Here is a 10,697-nt window from a genome sequence, read left to right as displayed (position 1 = left end):
TCATTTTTAACGATTTTATTAGTAAAAAAGTAATTTTAATCCAGATGTTAAAATTATTTTTTTGGATCATTTTTATACCGATCCAATATCACTTATGTTTATATTTTTCGTCAATACAAATGACGAAGATAAATAAAATTATTTGTTTCACTTTCACACAAATAAAGTTCTCAATATAATTTTTTTAAATATAAAAATCATAATACTAATAGGATTTAAGTATAGAAAGTAATTTATAATTAGCTCAATTATTTATTATAAACTTTTAATTATTATTAAAGCAATTGAATAGAAATATTTTATTAAAGAAAATAAAAGGTCAAATTATTGCTCAATGAATGTGGCTTGGAATTCAATGTGAAGTTAGAAAAATTCAGATCCAAGTAATGGAATTCATGTCTTTGGCAAACTAATTGAGTTACCATGATATGGATTCATATGTTATGCTACAGTAGATGGACCAAACTTGCTATTTCCTTGGTCAAAGGTCAACATCTCCTTTGCTGTCTTTTTACAAGTCAACTCGAAAAAACTATTTTAAGAAAAAGGGGAAAGAGAGGGAAAAAAAAGGAGCCAAACACTACAGAGCAGAACGCCGGTCAACGCGAAGTCAACCAGACGCCGCGTTAGCGACGGGCAGCGCTGTGCCGGGCCTGCTCTGGCCGTGCCGGTGCTCCCCTTCGTACGTCACGATGAGCATCGTCGGGTCGTCGGGCGCGCGCTCCACGTGTTTCCGCGCCGGGCACCCCTTCACGCTGCTGCACTTGTAGTACCCCCTGCGAGCAACAAGCAGATGAGCGGCGGCGATCGGACGGGGGAGGATGGGGTGGAGGGAGAGAGAAAAGGGGGCTTCTGTTACCTCGGGTAGGGAGAGCCCTTGATGGGCTTCTGCCCGTACTTGCGCCACGAGTGATCGTCCGCCGGTATGTCCGCGTTCCTCGAGCTGATCGCCGGCACGCGCACCGTCCTCTTGTCCCGGTTCTTCCTGCTGAAGGAGGCGCACGTTAGCGGATGCACGCGTAGAGCCGATATCGTGCGCTGGGAAGGGGGAGGGGACGTACCTTTTCTTGGAGCAGTGGCAGCGGCCGGCGGGGGCCGCCTGCTTGGCGTCCTCGGGGCAGTGGGGGTGGGCGTGTTCGGGGGCCTTCCTCTTGTGGGACGACGCGAGCGGCGGCTTCCCGGCGGAGACGGCGAAGGCCGCGGCGGCGGGAACCAAGATCGAGGAGCCCTGCTTGCCGGTGACGCTGCCGTCGCCGGTGAGCGACGAACTCGACACCGTCCCCGAGGCGCTGAAGCTCTCCTTCGGCTTGGTGAAGTCGAGGGTCACGGCCCGCGGAACCGCGGGGGGCTGCGGGAGGGGCACCGGCGCCGGCGCAGGAGGAGCGGGCGCGTGGTGGTAGAGCGCCGCTGGCACCAAGGCCGGGTCCTCCTCCACCGGGGGTACGAAGGCGGGCTGGGCCGGGCCGCGGCGGAAGCGGGCGTGGCCGGTCCTGTTCAGGACGGAGATGACCTTCTTAAACTTGGCGATGGTATGGTCAGTGACCTCGCGGCAGTCCGACGGCGGCTGCTGGTGCGAGAGCTGGAAGACGAGGCGCTCCAGGGTGCGAAGCCCCACGTCGGCCGCCTCCCGGACCGCGATCTGGTCGTCCATCCTCCGGTAGCCCATCGAATCGACGGCCATCAGGGATTCCCCAAGATTCGTGCAATCACCGCAGAAGCTTCAGATCCAACCGAACTTAGAATACCTCCAAGTAGAAGAGGAAGAAGAAGAAGAAGCGATTAAGTCTTCGAAAGCAAAGGATAGAAAAGGATTTATAATGCCGAGAGAGCGGCGATGGTCACCGGTAAACCGGCTCAACAAGGAATACGCGCAACCGTGTGTTCGGATCCGACGGTCCACGTTCGATGGAGATATAGATCAGACGCTCCATCTCGAAGTTGAACCGACCAATGGGTGGACTTTCTGGAGGCGACCCGGTAAACAAGAACGCAGAAATGGAAACATCGTGCTCTGGCTCGCAAGTCAACCCTTTGAACGATTCATCGTGGACTTTGAACGCTCGTTGAAATGAAAACATGCATGCTATTAACCTTCTTTTTATTGGGTCAGCCAGATAATTAATTCCAACCTGGGGATTAATGGATTAAACTTTGGTTTGACCCTGGTAACCGGAAGCTGCCGGTGGTCTATAGGAGCCGTTGGATCAATGGGGGAGGCATCGGACGGTGCAAGGAGCGGGAAGGGGTTGACCGGAAGAGAGGTTTCCTCGAAAAGGGGCGTGGCAGCGGGGCCCACGTGTCCCGTCGTCGCCCGCAGGGCTGACGCGTGGAGGGAATCGTTAAAGCTGACTCCTTTGGCCTGTTCGTTTACTTGGTCAGGAAGGAAGCAGCGATGCAGAAGCGGGAAGTCAAACGAGGAACAGCACCTCGACGGCGCGGTGACGTGAGAAAGCCGGTCGTCGGATCCGCGCATCAACCTCCGGGATTCGTGTCCGCGTTGTGCGCCGTCGGATGATTCCCAGGTGTGGGTCCCACACGCCGAATAGGATGAGGTTATGCACGTCTGTGGGTGCAAACAACCCGGGTAGGTCAGAATGGAGGGTGGCCCACATGGGCCGAGTCCATTAATCTGTCAGGTGTTGGGTTGGCCCACACGGGTCGTGTTTCCTTAACATCATCTCGCGGCCATGATGATGAGCTCAACTCGCAGTGTTGCTCGGAGCTGTTTCCTCACCGGAGAATGGGGATCTGTGCGCACCACTTGCGCTGCTTTTAGCAGAACGGAAGCCATAATTGTGGATCATATGATCTCTTCTTCCTCCTCTCGCTTTCCGCACAGATGGTAACATGTCACCTACTTGGAAATCGCGAGTGTTCTCGAGTAGGGTTTACGTGTTTCCATGCATGAAGACATATTTAACTGAAACGAGACCTTCACATGGAAGAAGAAAGAAGAAAACTGCTGGTTACAAGATTTCTAGGCATCGGATGAGGTTTATCCCGCTGTTGTGGCATGCAATGGTGCAGTTTCCTTGGTAGAGGGTTGGAGTGAGAGAAGAAGATCCTAACCAGAAATGGAGTTCTTTGATCATCTAAACAGTGAGTAACATACCGAATCCTGCTTCACAAGTGCCATATGGCTCATCAGCCAAATCCTACGATTTCCAAGTTCATGAAGATTCCATATCTTTTGGCATAATGCTCAAGGGTATGAAGAGGAGGAGATTGGAGTAGATGTCATGTAGTGAGTTCCAGTGTCAATGTATCACTACTGTTTCTTTCTTTTCCATCTTTTCTTTGTTCCATGTGGATGATGATGTTGAGCATGTGAAGCTACTCACCTTACTGCAGTATGAGTTGAGTCCTCAACTGTTAAATCAAAAGCAAAAGTGAGGGAGGTTGCCTTCTTGATTTCCTTTTGCAATCTCTCTCTCTCTCTCTCTCTCTCTCTCTCTCTCTCTCTCTCTCTCTCTCTCTCTTCATACTTTTTAGGTGATGAGAGAAGAAGAGAAGTCTAAACTAGTTTAATGTTCTTGGATTCTGTTGAATACTTTAACATGAAACTACTGCGCCTCATTTTTCTTGTCTATGAATCTGATTCTTTGACTGACAACCTATGTTCTTGGAACTAATCCTCTGAAAGGATCTTGTGTTGTGTTCTTCTTAGATAATGAATCTTTATTGAGGTTTCATGAATCTTACTTTAATTGTACTTTCTTTTTATTAATATCACCTGAGTGTAGCCTTTGTTGTCTCACTACACTTTCTACTTTCATAGGCTTCCTTTTCTTGTAACACACTCCTCTCTTGATTCCTGACAGTTAATTGTGCATTGTAATCTGGGACTTCTTTGCCTTCTGATAGTGTTATTACAGAAATTATATCAGCTTAGTTTCCATTTAATTGCAGGATGCCATCCCTTCTCTAAAATACTTGACAGGCTACAATTCCAACTTCTTACAGTAGAATTCATTTGGCCCTGACAAAATTTGACCAAAGCAGTCCCTTTTGTTCATATGATCTCTCATTCTCTTTATCTCTTCCTTTATGTTTTAGTCTGTGGAGTAGTGGGGAAGACCACAAAGGTAAGCAGTCATTGCTATGACCCAAACATATTCTCCAATACTTGATCTTGCAGGGACAAACAAGTTTAATTGACAGCAGAAAGGAGAAGATGGGAAAGCTATTATCTTCCTCAACAACTAAAATATATGCAATGAAGAAGAAGCCTGTCACCAATTAGATTACTTCCTTCATGCCTTCTTCCCCTCCACCACTTTTCTCAACATCAAAAGAAATCTACATATTAGTAGGAATATCAAGTGCCCTCTGCAGTAATCAACCATTACACATCAAATTTATTCTGCATTGAGATCACATGAGTCTCAAATGATATGGTAAACTCACTTATGCTGGCATTGTGACTGTAGAGGAAATAAGGTTTAATTATATTAAGCTTAGAAGGATGTAAACACCTTTAGATCCAGCAAATGCCATGTGAAAGTGAACAGCTTTTGCTTTTGGCATCAATCTCCCGCTGTTTGCTGAATTCCTTGGCCTTTCTGAGAGAATGAGCTGAATCACTCTCTCTCCTCTCTCTCTCTCAGTGAGTATTTTTCTTCTTTACGCTACCTCACCATATAATTCTGTTCCCCTCTTTTCACATCTCCCATTGCCAAAGCCAATGATCACCCATGCTTGCTCGCGTTCTCCACCTTGAGCTACTGCTGTGGTGGCCATCTTCTTTACGTGCCCACCACCTCCTTATATTCACGCCTTGAGTTCCCCATAGCCGTAAGACTGTCCTACGTTACATCGCAGGCATCGAGCGATGGGGTTCGAGCTCGTAGATCGGGAAACGCGAAGCCTCCCACCAATTCAGACTCCCGGGATCGGTGTCAAGCCAACAACGACGTCAGAAAGCTCCTCCAAGTCGGCGAGCGACGAAGAGGGAGAGTGCGTTACACCGAGGTCGTCGGGGCAGCCTGCAGTCAAGCAAGCGTTGATGTTGGTGTGCCCGCCGCCGCCGCCGCCGAGGAAGCCTCGGCCTGTGAAGAGGAGATTAGCCCCTCCACCGGACGGATATTACCCGGTGCCGAGCGATCTCGCCTCCATCTTTGTTCCGCTGCCGATGAACAAGAAAATTCGAGTAGGTTGATCGAATTCTCCTCGTTGATGTCTCGTCTTCCCCGCGAGCATGGAAGCCATGAGAGGTTATACTGTTTTAGTTCTTTTTGTTCATCTTCTTCTGTGTGAAGGTAATACAACTGAGGATCGGATGTGAATTGGAGTTTTGAGATCTCTTCTACAATAAATCTTAACTTTTTGTGATAATTCATAGCTCATTGGTTTATATGCTCTCTTCTATGTCAGCGGCACAATCAACAGCTGATCTGCTCACTGTTCTTCACTGTTGGGTCACCATTGCCCCCATTTTGTTTGCAACAGATCAACTTGGCATGCTAACTAGTAATATGTTCCAGTAAAATCATAGCCTAAACAAGTTGCTCTCATGATTAAGGTTTACAGATCTCAGGCATGGAAGTTTCAGATGGTGTTGGCAGGTGTAATTGTTCGTGCTAAGTTGGTAAAAGCATTCATTTGAAGATGTATGTACATCAGACGGGATTTGTCTGCAAGGGGGTCATCAATCTCATCCATGCAAATGAAGTGTGATCTGATGCATCTCTCCAGTTGTTCTTTTGGTTGTAACTGCATCACTCTTAACTTAGATTACAAGCGAAGGCATCTCTCACTAATTTCAACTTCCTGACCCACAAACCTTTTTAATAAGCATGATCATAATTCGATTCGACCAAATCAAATCAGAACCGATGTTGATCGAGTCGGTTCTTTACTATTGAAGTAAGCTCAGCATGGCTTCTGCAAGCACAAGATTTGTTTACACTCAACCAAATGAAGACAGAGAGAGTTACACCCTCACAATACCATATTTATGCATGATGATTCCTTTAAGATTCAGGATTAAGTATATATAATTTTCACATGCACTATCAATTGATAATTTGCAAATATGTTTAGTAAAAGACAGGCATCTATTCTTTTGGGTGGTTTTACATCCATCCACCCTCATCACAAAATACTTTGCATCCTCATATAAGAATATCTTTGTATATGTTCTCGATTTATCCAATCATTTATGCATTATTTTACATACACAACTTTGACTATGGACACAACAATTGGTTCTCCTGAACAACATGTATATAAAATAGAACACTATCTCTAACATCAAACAAAAAAGAGGTACCCCTGATCACAATCAGCACTGCAGCTGTGAAAAGAGCTTTCTCAAGAACATTCGGCCTCCCCAAAGCAGCTTTTCAATCAGCAGGCGAACATCTACATCTGTTTTCTCGTCTCGGCATGCACATAAGCTTCTTGATACGAATCATGATGGGTAACAACGGCTATGACGACAAACCGTCATCTATGTAAAGAAATGTGGATGTTGTTTAAGGACAAGAGTCGCGTAGATCAACTCATTCCATGAGTCAGGAATCCCAGGAAGACACCAATGGCTGCAGTCCTGCCGCCTCTTGGACACCTTTGCCCCATCAGTCAGCTTCTTGCCATAAATCGAAGGGTGCCCATCCTTACGGTAGTTGGTCAGCTTTGTCACGTTCAAGAGAACAACTGGAACATGCATTCTACTAATAACTTTATCTACTATCTTCATCTTCAATGGATAATTATCTAGAAATGCACCGCTTCTGATAGGATCTGTCTCTCCATTGCATGTGCCACCAGAGTCCCAGTCTCCGCCTCTGAGAAAAGACAGGTCGATAGGAGCTTATACTTGAAAATGGAGTGTTCTAATGCAAAATCTATTAGGATAAAAGAAAAGAAAGTGCTATTTCTAATAGATAGGCCAGAAGTTAAGCACCTAAAATGAGCAGCAGAGTAACCACGGTAAATGATTAATTTAGATCGGTCAACATTGTTGTCAATCCATCTTCCCCAAGTCTTGATGGCTTTCCTATATGCTTTGGTTGCATCAAATTGTGGATAAAGAACATTACCTTCTTTATAGTAATTCTTCCTGGTCAATCAAAAATATTAATTTACCAAATGTACGCCATGAGAGCAGCAGTAAAACTGGCAACTTTGAATAAAACAACTTGACACATCAATAAAAGATAAATAGAATCAAAGGCACAGATTTACCCTCTTGCTGTCTTCCCATGGGTCCACCAATGACCAGTGTTAAAGACAAGAATGTTGGCTCTTTTCCAACGTTTGGCTGACTTGTCGATTCGATCTATCATAAGAATTGGGTTTGAATTACCCTGTCGATTGACTCGTATTCCTTCTCTAACAAGAAAATGGGATCGAACAAACTCCACTGTACAATCATAGTCCTGCAAAGAACTGCATATTAGAAATAATTTACAGTCCTTTATTGACTAACTTTTAGGTCTTAAGAATAAAAGTGAAATTAACCATCGAAATTCTCAATTTAAACATTAGTTGACACAAAATTGAATATATAAAAGCATCGTGCATAAGATGTAATATATAGACTTTCTGGAGACTTGAAAGTGATCTATGACATTGGAAGATGGATCAACATAATGCAGCATATAAATGAAAGCAGAAGAGAAGTTGGCATACCACAAATTTGAAACTAAAGTACCCACGTCCTTTGGTTATTTTATAACCTCGGGTCTCGTACATTTTGCTCTTATCAGGCAGCGCTTCTCGCAAGAGACACAGCATCGATTCAAACTGGTTTCGGTTCATGGAGTCTCCAACAAACATCAACCTTTTACCTTGAATTCTCTCCAAAAAGTCTGTTCCATTAAACCTATGAATAAAGTAAAAGGACAATGGGAAAAGAAGAAACTGCTTATGAAAATAACCACAATAAAGGAAATCCTTCTACTGGAAGGTTGTGAATATTGAAGAGGAAATAAAACTATAATGTTGAACCTAGAATTTTAATAGTTTACACTTACATGGCACAAGAACATAAAAGGCATAAGGTGAAAAAGGACAAAAAAGAAGAAAAATGAAAGAGAATGAACTATTAATGACGGATAAAGAAGTCATTCCTTTCTTCATATAGACCTAGGAACATCAATAGAGTGGCTAAATTATATCTGCTAAACAAAAGGGAAATAAGGTCAGAGTCATATCAATCTCGAAGAGTAAGCAGATTGGTTTGTCTATAGAAGCATAAGAAACAATATAGAATATTAGGATTCCTTTTGACTTCAGAAAATACTTCTAAGCTTGTTGGGTATCTATTTAAGTAGGATATTTAATTTTCTTTCCAGGCTCTGACTTAATTTGTCAGTATCGATTTTTTCTGCTCTATGTTAAAATTTAATAGTGTCTTCCATGTCAGCTTCAGATTTTACTCCTTTATGTCAAAAGCTTTTAAGTTCCAACATAATTTTCACCATTCATCTCGTCAAGATCTTCTCAGCCGTGATTCTGTTTTTTTCAAATGACTACTTTGGCATGTCCTCATCTATATATATATATATATATATATATATATATATATTATTTTTTTTCTCTCATGGATCAGAGTAAGTCATTTAGTAGTTATGACAGTTCCACCCAAAATATTCTCCCAGAATTTGATCAACAAGTTGAACCAGTGATGCAGCAAAACTCTCAAAAAGGTGAAGAAATGTGTTTTAAAACAGTATATTGTCAAGAATATAAAATTATAGATGAAGTCTCATCTAAAGGATTAAGCTTTTAGATGCAATAGCATTGATAAAAAATTATCATGGTGCTAGAGCAAAAGATCCAATGGTCTTGCCACATGTTGGGTTTATGCAATCGGCCCTCCACACGGTAGGGGAAGTGTTAAGATTCTTTCTCCCATCTGTGCTTACAGAAAAAAAGACCCAAAAGGAGGCCTTTTAGGAAAGGACCAAGATCATCTCCATTTAAGATCCATCTATCAACAGGAGCAGGACCCCTGCATTCATGTGTGAATTTGGAAGAAGCTCGATATAAAAAATTTAGGTGAAAATTTCACATCATGTGAATATGATTACTTAGTTTAGCAACAGCTTCATACTATTTCCAATGGCCAAAACAACAAAATAGTAGGGGAAAAGAAAGAGGAGCAAAGATGAAATTTTGGAATATGTGGCCTTTAGAAAACCCTCTAATAATTCGAAAAAGATGACATGTTTCAATATTTCCTACATTTTGCTATCATATATTTGTAATCTTAGGAAGTTTGGCTACCAAACTCGAGTAAATGCGAAGAAAATGATCAGAAAAAGAAGCAAGAAGACGGTGTGGATGGCACCTCGGAAGGTCACAGCCGTCAGGCTTCCACCTCCATCTCAAGTACCCGCGATCCTGCCTGCCGTTCTCGTGGCAGCTGTAGGCCTCGTCCACGTACGGGCAAGAACCAGGCTGGTACAGCGGGTACTGCCCCTCCTCGTCTCTCTCCCATCTCCCTTGGTAAAGATCGCACCTCTCTTCATGCGTCCTGGCTTCTTCCGCCTCGGGAGGCGGCTCCACCGCGACTTCGGGTGACGGGGAGATTTCCGCCTCGGAAAGCGGCTTATCCGCGGGCACCTGCGCCAAGCTCGCGGCTTTCGATCGCGGACGGGGAGGGGACGGGGAGATTGAGAGGTCGGAGACGAGGGAAAGGGGGGACTTGAGGGCGCGCTGGGGGGCGATAACGAGGAGGAAGATGGAGAGGAGCGCAGCAGCGGAGGAGGCGGCGGCAACGGCGACGTTGCGGCGGCGCTTGGCATGGGAGAGAAGCGAAAATGAGGAGGAGGAGGAGGACGAGGAGGGAGCCATCGGCGGCGACGGGAGGAGAAGCGCATGCTGGTTCGTCTCTTTTGTGTGGAGAGGAGGAAAGGGGGCGGAAAGGAAAGCGGTGACCCGACCCTTCCGGACCCTATCTCTTAGCGCTTTCGGACAGGAGGTAGAACGAAGGGAGTCGGTGACCGGATCTCCCGCCGGTCTTCCTATTATTTTCTTGCAACAATGTTTTTGTTAATAAAAACACTTTTGGACCGAAGCACTTGTTAGCGAAAACTGCTGCGAAAATTCGGAAAACATGTGTTGTCTGAAGGGCTTCAGAACGTTAGAACTCGTGAGACACAGAATCCAACGGCAAATCTAATAGTCAAACACGCGGAGCACAAGTCAACATAGAGAGTCAAGTCAACGTGAGAGAAAACCTAGTTGATTCATAGTAGTTCTTTTGGATCTTTGTGTACATCTAATGGGAGCCGATATGATCACAAGGCTCATGTGATTCTATTTTTAATATACATAAATAATAATAATAATTTTATTTTTTTAAAAATCAAATTAAATCATAATGGAGATATTTTATTAATATCAACATCATATACACATTAAAAGGACACCATCTCATCTCATATTAAGTAGGAGGATAATGCTCAACCAATTCCAAAGGAAGAAGAAGAGAACAGAAGAGGCAATAAAATTATCAGAGAGAGAGAGAGAGAGGAAGAGCAAGGAGAGATAGAGCCTAAAAAAGTCATAGTTTGCGTCCTCTTTCTCTCTCTTGATTTTTCTACTCTCCCTTGTCAATTCAAAAAAAGAAATCAAACCCCTAAAAGGATCTTTTTATGAAAGGTCATTCCAAAAAGGAAAAGTTATGGATGATGAAGAAATCAAACCCTTAGACACTATAGTTCATATCTATCTGCCATAATCCT

The 10,697-nt window shown here is 44.0% G+C and overlaps 2 protein-coding genes across 3 annotated transcripts; both read right to left on the bottom strand.

The window, feature by feature from the left end:
• Positions 1-387: 387 nt before the first annotated feature.
• On the bottom strand, positions 388-1,771 carry LOC103998725 (WRKY transcription factor WRKY51). Of its 2 annotated transcripts, none has more exons than XM_009420280.3 (3): positions 1,062-1,771; positions 860-988; positions 388-776 (listed from the first exon to the last, which is right to left on the bottom strand). In XM_009420280.3, exons 1-3 carry the CDS (start codon positions 1,679-1,681, stop codon positions 611-613), a joined length of 915 nt encoding a protein of 304 aa, XP_009418555.2. In that variant the 5' UTR covers positions 1,682-1,771; the 3' UTR covers positions 388-610. The 2 variants fall into 2 exon arrangements, with proteins under 2 accessions (XP_009418555.2, XP_009418556.2); XM_009420281.3 differs by having other exon boundaries at positions 860-985.
• A 4,345-nt stretch (positions 1,772-6,116) lies between these two features.
• LOC135623763 (protein trichome birefringence-like 5) lies at positions 6,117-9,960 on the bottom strand. Its single transcript, XM_065127074.1, has 5 exons — positions 9,299-9,960; positions 7,636-7,828; positions 7,189-7,382; positions 6,908-7,063; positions 6,117-6,788 (listed from the first exon to the last, which is right to left on the bottom strand). The coding sequence occupies exons 1-5, from the start codon at positions 9,802-9,804 to the stop codon at positions 6,452-6,454; spliced, it is 1,386 nt and encodes a 461-aa protein (XP_064983146.1). The 5' UTR covers positions 9,805-9,960; the 3' UTR covers positions 6,117-6,451.
• Between the last annotated feature and the right edge of the window lie 737 nt (positions 9,961-10,697).

This window comes from Musa acuminata, chromosome BXJ2-9 (genome assembly GCF_036884655.1).
Source record: "Musa acuminata AAA Group cultivar baxijiao chromosome BXJ2-9, Cavendish_Baxijiao_AAA, whole genome shotgun sequence".
NCBI lineage: Eukaryota > Viridiplantae > Streptophyta > Magnoliopsida > Zingiberales > Musaceae > Musa > Musa acuminata.
Note: the sequence above shows the minus strand (reverse complement) of the source record. Positions and strands in the feature narration are given on the sequence as shown.

Excerpts from the sequence above, each read along its gene's own strand:
- LOC103998725 (XM_009420280.3), bottom strand. The coding sequence starts at position 1,681 with ATGGCCGTCGATTCGATGGGCTACCGGAGGATGGACGACCAGATCGCG. Across the intron at positions 989-1,061 it reads TGCCACTGCTCCAAGAAAAG|CAGGAAGAACCGGGACAAGA; the intron begins GTACGTCCCCTC and ends CGCCTCCTTCAG. Across the intron at positions 777-859 it reads AAGGGCTCTCCCTACCCGAG|GGGGTACTACAAGTGCAGCA; the intron begins GTAACAGAAGCC and ends TGTTGCTCGCAG.
- LOC135623763 (XM_065127074.1), bottom strand. The coding sequence starts at position 9,804 with ATGGCTCCCTCCTCGTCCTCCTCCTCCTCCTCATTTTCGCTTCTCTCC. Across the intron at positions 7,064-7,188 it reads CATGGGAAGACAGCAAGAGG|GAAGAATTACTATAAAGAAG; the intron begins GTAAATCTGTGC and ends TTGATTGACCAG. Across the intron at positions 6,789-6,907 it reads TACTCTGCTGCTCATTTTAG|AGGCGGAGACTGGGACTCTG; the intron begins GTGCTTAACTTC and ends GTCTTTTCTCAG.